Genomic DNA, 14877 nt, shown 5'->3' on the forward strand with positions numbered 1-14877 from the left:
CTCATAATCTAGCAGCCCGTTCTCGGTTTGTATGCTCACTAAGGCTGTGGGGTATGAGCGGGTATCCCCATGAATGCACGTAATACTGATATCCTGACTTGTATCCAGTTTATGAGTCGGCACTAGGTTTGCAACAACCAGGGTTAGCATACTGCCGGACTCCAACAGTGCTTCAACCCCTTTCCCTTCAACCTTTATCATACACATGTTTGTTGTGCCTGCTCAGCTGTTCCTGCTGTACAATACCGTTCAACCAGGCCCACGAGATGGTCGGCGGAAAGTACCTCATTCTGGCCAACCGATCGTCGAACTTCTTGGGGTAGACCTCGCTGAAACTGGTCGAGTACGATGGTCTCAAAGATCTCGGCGGATGAACTGTTCTCCGGTCGCAACCATTTCCATGCCAGGTGAATCAAGTCGAACATCTGCGTTCCGGGGTTGACCAGTTCGGTAGGACCACTGGTGGAAGCGATGTGCCCTCACGGTATCGGTCCCTCCCAGTCTAGTCAAAATCTATCCCTTTAGTTTATCGTAATCCCGTGCATCTTTCAACTCCAGGTCGAAATACGCTTTTTGAGCATCCCCTGCAATGTATGGTGCCAGAAGCCCTGCCCATTCTTCTTTCGGCCAATCCTCTCTCTCTGCCGTCCTTTTGAATGTGGTGAGATATGCTTCCACATCATCCTGCTTTGTCATTTTTTGAAGAAAATGATTGGCCCGCCTCTGGGTATTTGCAGCTGGTAACTGAGCCCAAATTTGGTCCGCTAGCCCCTTTAGGCCTTCTCTTAACTCCCGGGTGTTTTTCTCTTGCTCTTCTCTGAGCAGCTGATTGCTGAGGTGCTGGACCTGTAACGTGTCCTGATACATTGGCATTGCATCCTGATGAAATATTTGTTGAACTCTAGTTGCCTCATACTCCATACTCATTTCCCCGAGCAAACTGTCCTAACCAAACAAAAGCCACAAAAATAACCTGACTCCCCTTTCGAGTGCTAACTGAACATTTGTTTTCTTCTACCTAACCAGCAGTATGGTCAGTCCATATTCCCGCATTCTCCACCACGTGTAACAAACCTCTTCAAGATTAGGAGAGTTTGTTACAAATTAAGCGGGAAACCGTCACCAAAATCACCCCAGAATGAGAGTTCTTCGAACAGGACAATACCTGTGTGTTTGTTTCTCTGTCCTGGTCCACCCAGGCCGCAGGCGAGGTCAAGGATAGCAGGGTTCGGTACACGAATCGGGTTCTCAGTAGGTCCAGGTCCAAACACCAACAGGTAAGTCCAAACAGTCCAGCTCATACAAATCCAGCCGATATATATTGTCTCTTTGTCTATGGCTCACAGATCCTTCCAGCCCTTCCACTCTCTCTTCCTGGTTTGTCTTGACCCCTTATCTGTGGCTTGGCCCCACCTTCTAAGCATTCCTCTTGCTCCTGGGTATTGTCTTTTTGGCTGTCGGCCATTTTGCAATATGTAGTTCTGATCGGGGTGGCCATTTTAGTGAGAGTGCAGAGCCCGTTTATTAGTTTTGCTCTCACATATCTGCCATTTATCACTCGACCCTCTTCTTTGCCACAATATGCTGGCTATTAGTTACCTACTATGAGATCTGTGTACAGGTGTTAGCTTTGGCAATGTAAAGCTCATATTTAGAGAGGGCAGTGCCTGTACTTAAAGACTGGACTCTTATCCATTGTCAGATATTAGACATCTTGATTTTATACAGACAAACAAAGTAAGTCAGCAACTACATCTGATTTAATAGGATCCTAAAAACAGGAAGTGGGAATGCTTACCGCTTTTAGTGAGATACAGCCTCAACTGTGCTCAGAGACTATGACACTAAGAGAAATGCTGAGTTACTCGAACAAGGAAATAGCTTACCGTAAGTTAAGCCAAATAATAACGCAAAAATTCCACTCTAATTGGACCATGGAAATTGCCCTCTGATTTAGTTTAGGAAATACCTGGTCAAAAGTAATATAATATATGCCATTTAGCAAACACTTTTATCCAAAGCGTCTTAGTCTTGCATATGTTTTAGGTATGGGTGGCCCCGGGAATCAAACGCACAATCCTGGTGTTGCAAGCACCATGCTCTACCAACTGAGCCAATTATTTTTCAATTGTCTGTTAAGTCAACACATTAATCTCTATGGAAGACATAATTTAGGTGGCACACACATACAGTATTGGCTAAGGTGTTGAACTGACAGTCACAGGGACCGGGATCAAATCTTGGTCGGTACCCCCTGAATTAACTACGTTGGGTGTCAAAAGTGGGATAGCGCTGCTGAGAGGTCATAAAAATGATTTCCCATCAGTACGAGCACAAGGGACTTGTGAGAGTGAAGCAGAGGGACTCACTTTCTAAAGGAAGAGGGTAGTGTAAGGACCATAGTACTCCTAACGACAATTACTCTTGATAACTATTGCATTCACATACATATTTTTTAATATTTAATCTGAGTTGAAATGCTGTTTTCAGATTTTCTATATTTAAGTCATGCCTATAAATGACATTTACAAACTTTCAAGATAAAAACATTTTATATAAAACTTTGTTAATGAGTTCAGATTTGTTTTTTTGCAATTGCATTGCGTGGATACATTGGTCAGAGCAAAATAATATCAAAGTTTGACATGCAGCCAATTCATTTGCTTTTCTGTGCCAGATTACTTGATTCTTTGCACATGAAGCCATGATCTTCCCTCACCCAAAAAGTTCAACAAAAATCAACACTGCAGGAGTGCACACATCATTGCAATTCAAGTCTTTATGGATTCACTGATATTTTTCCTTTTTGTCCCTCAAGTGGTAATCACAATTGCAGAACAAAATGTACACTGCATTTAGATTGGATCCCAGCAACAGAGACTTCATTCCTTTTCGTGCACTTGGATTTTAAGTATTTGGAAGATGTGCAAACTTCACACAGAAAGTAATGCTCTGTTCATAGTAAAAGCAGACACGGTATCGAGATGGGTTCTGGGACTAAAGATGCTTTCACAATAGTTTGCTGAAGCGAGGTTCAAAAGGTTGTTTGCAAGCATTGTTTTCCTTGACTGGATTGTTTCACACCTCCACATTTCAAACAAACTAGGATGTGTTTGTATAAGATCAGATGAACAGGGATGTAGTGGTAAAGAATTATAGTGAGTAAGAGCTGAACGCTGGTTGTGGTGACAGGCAGTGAGTATTTTATTTGATCATTAAAAAGTTGAAGACCAGATACTTAAAACCATTGAGGACAAAACATAATAAAGCCTGAGAGCTTATTTCCATTGTGTTGCTCTAGGATAGGCAACGCACACGCTATTGCTAAGAACGCCAACGTTGCATAATAAATGTGTAAATGCTTTTCACAAAATACAAAAGTGTTTCTGTGCGTTTAGCCTCCATCACATCCCTGCAGGTGCATCTTCAGGGTGTTCTGTTTCAGTGTAAATAAAACATTTCAAGAGAAGTAGCTCTACTTCTGAGTGACTTCAGAAAAAGGTATGCCTCTTTGTCTATGCAATAGACATGGCAGCAATATTGATTCATCTACACAGAAGCCTACAACGCAAGAGCAAAAAGAACAATATACAATTTCACTTTGTAATAACAGAGAATGACAATTTGAGTGAAGACACAGTTGTAATGTTTCATTTTAAGTTATTCCACAAGTGATCAGTGTTCAAAGTTAATATACTTTGTAATTGATTAACCTATGCCTTTGTCCACTCCCTTGGAATTTGGGTTGATCACTTTCACACCTGCGGGAACCCCAAGAGTACCGAACTGGTATCGATCTGTGACCCCTCAGATATAGACAAACTCGGGTGGTTTTAGTACACATTGTTACATTGAAACATTGATCAAAAAAATCCCCACCAATTGAACCAGCTGTGCAAGCCACCAAAGAGTTTGCTGATTTTAGCTCAGGCTGGATTTCTCTTGCTGAAACTTAAACAGAGAGCTGTAGAAGTTCCTCAGAAGCACATACATCTGTTTCATTGGTAGCGGAGCACATGAAAATAGTCCCTGGATGGAGTTTGTCTAACCATAAACTACAGAGTTAAGGACTGATGGAGTTGGGGGTCAATTCCATTTCAATTCTGGAAGTGAATTGAAATCCCAATTCAGGAATTGGTAGAAATCCTCTTTGAAAATGCTTAAATAAATGAAGTAATGTAGATAAGAATAAATAGCATTTTTCAAATCTTGAATTGGAATCTAAATTCTTCTCCTGAATTCATGGCATTTGAATCTCTGCTAGTGAGACCAGTGCATGTTGTCAAAGTCTACTGCGTCCCCCAGGTTGGCATCAGTCTCCAGCAGGCTCATGATGACGGCCATGGCAGCCTCGTCGTTGCTCAGGATACCGAGGCCTGGTCCCACCATGCTGTCCAGGTCCATCTGGGAGCTCTCTGCTGGGGGGGAACGGGCTGTCATCAAAATCAACCAATACACAAAGTTATGTTAGTCATACAGTTGAAGATGGACGTTTACATACACCTTAGCCAAATAAGGCAAATGGGACCGGAGGAGATGGCCGCCGTTTTACGGTCTCCTAACCAATTGTGCTATTATGTGGGGGTTTTCCGCGATATTTGTAAATTATTTTGTACGTAATGTTTCTGCAACAGTATCTTACGGAAGAAAAGAGCTTCTGGATATCAGGACAGCGATTACTCACCTCGGATTAGACAAAGATTTCTTCAACAACAACAACAAGCGGGACTCACACGATATTCTCCAAACACCCCACAGGGCAGACATCCCAATTATTCGCAAAAGGAAAATACCTAGAGAACGAAGAGCCGGATGCCTCGTTCGGACCCGCAGAAGACAACTAGGAAAGCTGCCATTATCGTCAATATTACTCGCCAATGTGCAATCCTTGGACAATAAACTAGACGAGGTAAGATCACAAATATCCTACCAATGGGACATCAAAAACTGTAATATCCTATGCTTCACGGAATCGTGACTGAATGACGACATGGATATTCAGCTAGCGGGATACACGCTGCACCGGCGTGTATCCCGCTAGCTGAATATCCATGTCGTCATGGGGGGTGGTCTGTGCCTATTTGTAAACAACAGCTGGTGCAATAATTCTAAGGAAGTCTCTAGATTTTGCTCGCCTGAAGTAGAGTATATTGTGATAAACTGCAGGCCACACTACTTTCCTAGAGAGTTCTCAACTATACTTTTCATGGCTGTTTATTTACCACCACAGACAGATGCTGGCACTAAGACCGCACTCAGTGAGCTCTATAAGGAAATAAGCAAACAGGAAACCACTCACCCAGAGGCGGCGATCCTGGTTGCCGGAGACTTTAATGCAGGGAAACTTAAATCAGTTCTACCAAATCTCTATCAACATGCTAAATGTGCAACCAGAGGGAAAACAAATTCTAGACCACAATTACTCCACACACAGAGACGCGTACAAAGCTCTCCATCGCCTTCCATTTGGTAAATCCGACCACAACTCTATCATCCTGATTCCTGCTTAGAAGCAAAAATTAAAAGCAGGAAGCACTAGCAGGAAGCATGGTCTATAAAAAAATGGTCAGATGAAGCAGATGCTAAACTACAGGACTGCTTTGCTATCACAGACTGGAACATGTTCCGGGATTCTTCCGATGACATTGAGGAATACACCACATCAGTCACTGGCTTTATCAAAAAGTGCATTGAGGAGGTTGTGCCCACAGTGACTGTACATACATACCCCAACCAGAAGCCATGGATTACAGGGAACATTCGTACTGAACTAAAGGGTAGAGCTGCCTCTTTCAAGGTGCGGGACTCTAACCCAGAAGCTTACAAGAAATCCCGCTATGCTCTGCGACGAACCATCAAACAGGCAAAGCGTCAATACCGGGCTAAGATTGAATCATACTACACCGGCTCCAACGCTCATCGGATGTGGCAGGGCTTGCAAACTATTACAGACTACAAAGGGAAGCACAGCCGCAAGCTGCCCAGTGACACGAGCCTACCAGACGAGCAAAATCACTTGTATGCTCGCTTCGAGGCAAGCAACACGGAGGCATACATGAGAGCATCAGCTGTTCCGGACGACTGTGTGATCACGCTCTCTGTAGCCGACGTGAGTAAGACCTTTAAACAGGTCAACATACACAAGGTTGCGGGGCTAGACGGATTACCAGGACATGTGCTCCGGGCATGTGCTGACCAACTGGCAGGTGTCTTCACTGACATTTTCAACATGTCCCTGATTGAGTCTGTAATACCAACATGCTTCAAACAGACCACCATAGTCCCTGTGCCCAAGAACACAAACGCAACCTGCCTAAATGACTACAGACCCATAGCACTCACGTCCGTAGCCATGAAGTGCTTTGAAAGGCTGGTAATGGCTCACATCAACACCATTATCCCAGAAACCCTAGACCCACTCCAATTTGCATACCGCCCAAACAGATCCACAGATGATGCAATCTCTATTGCACTCCACAATGCCCTTTCCCACCTGGACAAAATGAACACCTATGTGAGAATGCTGCCCATTGACTACAGCTCAGTGTTCAACACCATAGTTCCCTCAAAGCTCATCACCAAGCAAAGGAACCTGTGACTAAACACCTCCCTCTGCAACTGGATCCTGGACTTCCTGACAGGCCGCCCCCAGGTGGTGAGGGTAGGTAGCAACACATCTGCCACGCTGATCCTCAACATTGGAGCTCCCCAGGGGTGCGTGCTCAGTCCCCTCCTGTACTCCCTGTTCACCCACGACTGCATGGCTAAGCACAACTCCAATACCATCATTAAGTTTGCTGACGACACAACAGTGATCACTGACAATGACGAGACAGCCTATAGGGAGGAGGTCAGAGACCTGGCCGGGTGGTGCCAGAATAACAACCTATCCCCCATAACCTTCCCCCATCAGGAAACTAAAAAGATTTGGCATGGGTCCAGAGATTCTCAAAAGGTTCTACAGCTGCAACATCGAGAGCATCCTGACCGGTTGCATCACTGCCTGGTACGGCAATTGCTCGGCCTCCGATCGCAAGGCACTTCAGAGGGTAGTGCGTACGGCCCAGTACATCACTGGATTAAAGCTGCCTGCCACCCAGGACCTCTACACCAGGCGGTGTCAGAGGAAGGCCCTAAAAATTGTCAAAGACCCCAGCCACCCCAGTCATAGAATGTTCTCTCTACTACCGCATGGCAAGCGGTACCGGAGTGCCAAGTGTAGGAAAAAAGGCATCTCAACAGTTCTTACCGCCAAGCCATAAGACTCCTGAACAGGTAACCAAATGGTTACCCGGACTATTTGCATTGTGTAACCCCCCACTTTACACTGCTGCTACTCTCTGTTTATCTTATATGCACAGTCACTTTAACTATATATTCATGTACATACTACCTAAATTGGCCCGACCAACCAGTGCTCCCGCACATTGGCTAACCGGGCTATCTGCCTTGTGTCCCACCCACCACCCGCCAACCCCTCTTTTTACGCTTCTGCTACTCTGTTCATCATATATGCATTGTCACTTTAACGATACCTACATGTACATACTACCTCAATAAGACTGACTAACAGATGTCTGTATATAGCCTTGCTACTCTTTTTTCAAATGTCTTTTTACTATTGTTTTATTTCTTTACTTACCTACACACACACACCTTTTTTTCCGCACCATTGGTTAGAGCCTGTAATTAAGCATTTCACCTGTTGTGTTCGGTGCACGTGACAAATAAACTTTGATTTGACTTGATTTGAATATATTTAAACTCAGTTTTTCACAATTCCTGACATTTAATCCTCGTAAATATTCCCTGTCTTAGGTCAGTTAGGATACCAACTTCATTTTAAGAATGTGAAACGTCAGTATAATAGAAGAGAGTGATTTATTTCAGCTTTTCTTTCTTTCATCACATTCCCAGTGGGTCAGAAGTTTGCATACACTCAATTAGTATTTGGTAGCATTGCCATTAAATTGGTTAACTTTGGTCAAACGTTTCAGGTAGCCTACCACAAGCTTCCCACAATAAGTTGGGTGAATTTTGGGCCATTCCGATTGACAGAGCTGGTGTAACTGAGTCAGGTTTGTAGGCCTCCTTGCTTACACATGCTTTTTCAGTTTTGCCCACACATTTTCTATAGGATTGAGGTCAGGGCTTTGTGATGACCACTCCAATACCTTGACTTTGTTGTCCTTAAGCCATTTTTCCACAACTTTGGAAGTATGCTTGGGGTCATTGTCCATTTGGAAAACCCATTTGCAACCAAGCTTTAACTTCCAGACTGATATCTTGAGATGTTGCTTCAATATATCCACATAATTTTCCTCCCTCAGGATGCCATCTATTTTGTGAAGGGCACCCGTCCCTCCTGAGGCAAAGCACATGATGCTGCCACCCCGTGTTTCACAGTTGGGATGGTGTTCTTCGGCTTGCAAGCGTCCCCCTTTTTCCTCCAAACATAACGACAGTCATTATGGCCAAACAGTTATATTTTTGTTTCATCAGACCAGAGAACATTTATCCAAAAAGTATGATATTTGTCCCCATGTGCAGTTGCAAACCGTAGTCTGGCTTTTTTTAATGGCGGTTTTGGAGCAGTGGCTTCTTCCTTGCTGAGCGGGCTTTCAGGTTATGTCGATATAGGACTTGTTTTACTGAGGATATAGATTATTTCCTCCAGCATCTTCACAAGGTCTTTTGCTGATGTTCTGGGATTGATTTGCACTTTTCGTACCAAACTACGTTCATCTCTAGGAGACAGAACACATCTCCTTCCTGAGCGGTATGGCGGCTGCGTGGTCCCATGGTGTTTATACTTGCATACTATTGTTTGTACAGATGAACGTGGTTCCTTCAGGCCTTTGGAAATTGCTCCCAAGGATAAACCAGACTTGTGGAAGTCCATAATTTTTTTCGGAGGTCTTGGCTGATTTCTTTAGATTTTCCCATGATGTCAAGCAAAGAGGCACTGAGTTTGAAGAAATACATCCACAGGTACACCTAAAATTGACTCAAATTATGTCAATTAGCATATAAGAATTTTCTAAAGCCATCATTTTCTGGAATTTTCCAAGCTGTTTAAAGGCACAGTCAACTTGGTGTATGTAAACTTCTGACCTACTTTAATTGTGATACAGTGAATTATAAGTGAAATAATCCGTCTGTAAACAATTGTTGGAAAAATGACTTGTGTCATGCAATCGGAGGGCCTGTTGTCGGACCTCTGGCAGTCTCTATGGGAGTGCCATAGGGTTCAATTCTAGGGCCGACTCTTTTCTCTGTATTCATCAATGATGTCGCTCTTGCTGCTGGTGATTCGCTGATCCACCTCTATGCAGACGACACCATTTTGTATACTTCTGGCCCTTCTTTGGACACTGTGTTAACAAACCTCCAGATGAGCTTCAATGCCATACAAGACTCCTTCCATGGCCTCCATCTGCTCTAAAATGCAAGAAAAATGTATGTATGCTCTTCAACCGATCACTGATCAATGAAGACTGTAAACTCTCCTTCCAGACTCACATTAAGCATCTCCAATCCAAAATTAAATCTAGAATCGGCTTCCTATTTCGTAACAAAGCATCGTTCACTCATGCTGCCAAACATACCCTCGTAAAACTGACTATCCTACATATCCTTGACTTCGGCGATGTAATTTACAAAAATAGCCTCCAACACTCTACTCAGCAAATTGGATGTAGTCTATCACAGTGCCATCCGTTTTGTCACCAAAGCCCCATATACTACCCACCACTGCGACCTGTATGTTCTCATTGGCTGGCCCTCACTTCATATTCGTCACCAAACTGACTGGCTCCAGGTCATCTATACGTTTTTGCTAGGTAAAGCCCGCCTTCTCAGCTCACTGGTCACCATAGCAGCACCCACCCGTAGCACGCGCTCCAGCAAGTATTTTTCACTGGTCCTCCACAAAGCCAACTCCTCCTTTGGCCGCCTTTCCTTCCAGTTCTCTGCTGCCAATGACTGGAATGAATTGCAAAAATCACTGAAGCTAGAGTCTATATCTCCCTCACTAACTTTAAGCATCAGCTGTCAGAGCATCTTACCGATCACTGCACCTGTACACAGCCCATCTGTAAATAGTCCACCCAACTACCTCATCCCCATATTGTTATTAATTTTTTTGCTCCTTTGCACCCCAGGATCTCTACTTGCACATTCATATTCTGCACTATCACTCCAGTGTTTAATTGCTAAATTGTAATTATTTCACCACTATGGCCTATTTATTGCCTTATCTCCCTAGTATTACTACATTTGCACACACTGTATATAGATGTTTCTATTGTGTTATTGACTGTACATTTGTTTATCCCGTGTGTAACTCTGTTGTTTGTGTTGCACTTCTTTGCTTTATCTTGGCCAGGTCACAGTTGTAAATTAGAACTTGTTCTCAACTGGCCTACCTGGTTAAATAAAGGTGAAATAAATGTTTTTAATAAAAAATTACTTTGTATAGGATTTTAAATGGTAACTACCTGTGTCCATATGTGTGTTGCTGCCAGCGTATGTGGCCCCCTTTGAAGCAGACTCTGATCCAGACTTGCTCACTGTATCGGAGTCAGTCACCTCCTCATTTGGCATCTGCAAGAGGACAAGTGGGTACATATTAATACATAGCTTCTTTATTCTAGATTTTTTGATACAAAGTTCCATTCACAAAACAATTCAAGTGCACACATTAAGAGGGGTAATATTTACCCTGGTTATTGATAAGTTAAAGTACATCAAAATATTACAATCAGTTTAAAAGTTTGTAGTCTATGCAAGGCATATGTTCATAGGGAGTATCTAATGGGTTATGGTTGTGACCTGCATGTAAAAAACACCATACTCTCTCCCTTTATGCTGTAATGAAAATAGTATTGTTTTTTTGTCAACATACAACTACTGCCTAGGGCCCTAAAGACAATGTAGGATGAGAAGGGACGTTAGGCATTGCGACTCACGTTGGCATGAGAGGAGACCATTGGAGACCTGTCCTGAGATGGACAGAAGGGACTGGAGGTTCCACTCGATGGAGAACAATTGACCCTGCACAGACACAGAGACATTGTCTATGCAACAGAGACATTTTGGCGGTGGAAGAAAGCAGAACTAATGTAACAAAATGTTCAGGAGCCAATAAAACAAAAAACGATGTAAGCTGACTGTACAAGTACCAGAAAGCTCTGTAAAAACAATGCTATTGAAAACAATTTAATTTAATTTATTTATTTCACCTTTATTTAACCAGGTAAGCTAGTTGAGAACAAGTTCTCATTTGCAACTGCCACCTGGCCAAGATAAAGCATAGCAGTTCAACACATACAACAACACAGAGTTACACATGGAATTAACAAAACATACAGTCAATAATACAGTAGAAAAAAAGAAAACAAAGTCTATATACAGTGAGTGCAAATAAGGTCAAATAAGGGAGTTAAGGCAATAAATAGGCCATGGTGGCGAAGTAATTACAATATGGCAATTAAAACACTGGAATGGTAGATGTGCAAAAGATGGGTGTGCAAGAAGAGATACTGTGGTGCAAAAGGTGCTAAATAAATAAATACAGTATGGGAATGAAGTAGATAGATGGGCTGTATACAGATGGGCTATGAACAGGAGCAGTGATCTGTGAGCTGCTCTGACAGATGGTTCTTAAAGCTAGTGAGGGAGATGGGAATCTCCAGCTTCAGTGATTTTTGCAGTTCGTTCCAGTCAGTGGCAGCAGATAACTGGAAGGAAAGGCGACCAAAGGAGGAATTGGCTTTGGGGGTGACCAGTGAGATATACTTGCTGGAACGTGTGCTACGAGTGGGTGCTGCTATGGTGACCAGCGAGCTGAGATAGGGCGGGGCTTTACCTAGCAGAGACTTGTAGATAACCTGTAGCCAGTGGGTTTGGCGATGAGTATGAAGCGAGGGCCAGCCAACAAGAGTGTACAGGTCGCAGTGGTGGGTAGTATATGGGGCTTTGGTGACAGACTACATCCAGTTTGCTGAGTAGAGTGTTGGAGGCTATTTTATAGATGACATCGCCGAAGTCAAAGATCGGTAGGATGGTCAGTTTTACGAGGGTATGTTTGGCAGCATGAGTGAAGGAAGCTTTTTGCGAAATAGGAAGCCGATTCTAGATTTAATTTTGGATTGGAGATGCTTAATGTGAATCTGGAAGGAGAGTTTACAGTCTAGCCAGACACCTAGTTATTTGAAGTTATCCACCTATTCTAAGTCAGAGCCGTCCAGAGTAGTGATGCTGGATGGGCGGGCAGGTGCAGGCAATGATCGGTTGAATAGCATGCATTTAGTTTTATTTGCGTTTAAGAGCAGTTGGAGGCCACGGAAGGAGAGTTGTATGGCATTGAAGCTCGTCTGGAGGTTAGTTAACACAGTGTCCAAAGAAGGGCCAGAAGTATACAGAATGGTGTCATCTGCGTAGAGGTGGATTAGAGAATCGCCAGCAGCAAGAGCGACATCATTGATGTATACATAGAAGAGAGTCGGCCCGAGAATTGAACCCTGTGGCACCCCCATCAGAGAAGTAGTTGGTGAACCAGGCGAGGCAATCATTTGAGAAACCAAGGCTGTTGAGTCTGCCAATAAGAATGTGGTGATTGACAGAGTCGAAAGCCTTGGCCAGGTCGATGAATACAGCTGCACAGTAATGTCTCTTATCGATGGCGGTTATGATATCGTTAAGGACCTTGAGCGTGGCTGAGGTGCCGTGCACCCATGACCAGCTCGGAAACCACATTGCATAGCGAAGAAGGTACGATGTGATTCAAAATGGTCAGTAATCTGTTTGTTAACTTGGCTTTCGAAGACCTTAGAGATGCAGGGTAGGATAGATATAGGTCAGTTTGGGTCTAGAGTGTCTCCCCCTTTGAAGAGGGGGATGACCGCGGCAGCTTTCCAATCTTTGGGAATAGGGATTGTAACAATTTCGGCAGATAATTTAAGAAAGAGAGGGTCCAGATTGTCTAGCCCGGTTGATTTGTAGGGGTCCAGATTTTGCAGCTGTTTCAGAACATCAGCTATCTGGATATAGGTGAAGGAGAAATGGTGGGGGCTTGGGCGGGTTGCTGTGGAGGGTGCAGGGCAGTTGACCGGGTAGGGGTAGCCAGGTGGAAAGCATGGCCAGCCGTAGAGAAATGCTTATTGAAATTCTCAATTATAGTGGATTTGTCGGTTGTAACAGTGTTTCCTAGCCTCAGAGCAGTGGGTAGCTGGGATGAGGTGCTCTCATTCTCCATGGACTTTACAGTGTCCCAGAACTTTTTTGAGTTTGTACTGCAGGATGCAAATTTCTGTTTAAAAAAGCTAGCCTTAGCTTTCCTAACTGCCTGTGTATATTGGTTCCTAACTTCCCTGAAAAGTTGCATATCACGGGAGCTATTCGATGCTAATGCAGAACGCCACAGGATGTTTTTGTGCTGGTCAAGGGCAGACAGGTCTGGAGTGAACCAAGGGCTATATCTATTCCTGGTTCTAAATTTTTTGAATGGGCCATGCCTATTTAAGATGGTGAGGAAGGCACTTTTAAAGAATAACCAGGCATCCTCTACTGTCGGGATGAGGTCAATGTCGTTCCAGGATACCTCGGCCAGGTCGATTAGAAAGGCTTGCTCGCAGAAGTGTTTTAGGGAGCGTTTGACAGTGATGAGGGGTGGTCGTTTGCTCGCAGACCCATTACGGATGCAGGCAATGAGGCAGTGATCGCTGAGATCTTGGTTGAAAACAGCAGAGGTGTATTTGGAGGGTGAGTTAGTTAGGATGATATTATGAGGGTGCCCGTGTTTACGGATTTGTGGTTATATCTGGTAGGTTCAATGATAAATTGTGTGAGATTGAGGGCATCAAGCTTAGATTGTAGGATGGCCGGGGTGCTAAGCATGTAATAGTTTAGGTCACCTAGCAGCACGAGCTCAGAAGATAGATGGGGGCAATCAAATCACATATGGTGTTGAGGGCACAGCTGGGGGCAGAAGGTGGTCTATAGCAAGCGGCAACGGTGAGAGACTTGTTTCTGGAAAGGTTCATTTTTAGAAGTAGAAGCTCAAATTGTTTGGGTACAGACCTGGATAGTAAGACAGAACTCTGCAGGTTATCTTTGCAGTAAATTGCAACACCGCCCCCTTTGGCAGTTCTATCTTGTCGGAACATGTAGGAATGGAAATATCAAGGTTTTTGGTGGTCTTCCTAAGCCAGCATTCAGACACGGCTAGGACATCTGGATTGGTGGAGTGTGCTAGGGCAGTGAATAAAACAAACTTGGGGAGGAGGCTTCTAATGTTAGCATGCATGAAACCAAGGCTTTTACGGATGCAGAAGTCAACAAATGAGAGAGCCTGGGGGATGGGAGTGGAGGTAGACACTGCAGGGCCTGGATTAACCTCTACATCACCGGAGGAACAGAGGAGGAGTAGGATAAGGGTACGGCTAAAGGCTAACAGAACTGGACGCCTAGTACGTTCAGAACAGAGAGTAAAAGGAGCAGATTTCTGGGCACGGTAGAATATATTCAAGGCATAATGTACAGATAAAGGTATAGTAGGATGTGAATACAGTGGGGGTAAACCTGTGCATATAGTGGTAATGAAAGAGATATTGTCTCTAGAAATAGTATTTAAACCAGGTGATGTCACTGCGTGTGTGGGGGGTGGAACTAAATTGTTAGCCGAGGCGTGTTGAGCAGTGCTAGAGGCTCTACAGTGAAATAAAACAATAGTTACAAACCAGAACAGCAATCGACACGGCATGGTGACGTTAGGGAAAGGCATATATATTGCCTGCATATATATGATCATATAAGTCCAGTGCGTGGCTTCAAGCAGCTAGCGGCACGGGGCTAGTAGGCTAACAGAAAGGCCTT

General features: G+C 43.9%; 1 protein-coding gene across 5 annotated transcripts in view; it reads right to left on the reverse strand.

Annotated features, from left to right (window-relative positions):
* Positions 1-3017: 3017 nt before the first annotated feature.
* LOC110490501 (aryl hydrocarbon receptor nuclear translocator-like protein 2) overlaps positions 3018-14877 on the reverse strand; it is a 33261-nt gene continuing 21401 nt past the window's right edge. For 2 of the 5 annotated variants that reach the window (XM_021563920.2, XM_021563919.2), the window contains exons 15-17: positions 10971-11055; positions 10500-10605; positions 3022-4433 (exon numbers count right to left, since the gene is read on the reverse strand). In XM_021563920.2, the coding sequence (XP_021419595.2) occupies positions 4261-4433; positions 10500-10605; positions 10971-11055 (364 nt within the window). In that variant the 3' untranslated portion in view covers positions 3022-4260. Of the gene's footprint in view, positions 4434-10499; positions 10606-10970; positions 11056-14877 lie in introns of all 5 variants that reach the window. The other 3 variants (XM_021563921.2, XM_021563923.2, XM_021563922.2) reach the window with 3 other exon arrangements.

The sequence above is a fragment of the Oncorhynchus mykiss genome, chromosome 15 (genome assembly GCF_013265735.2).
Source record: "Oncorhynchus mykiss isolate Arlee chromosome 15, USDA_OmykA_1.1, whole genome shotgun sequence".
NCBI classification, from domain to species: domain Eukaryota; kingdom Metazoa; phylum Chordata; class Actinopteri; order Salmoniformes; family Salmonidae; genus Oncorhynchus; species Oncorhynchus mykiss.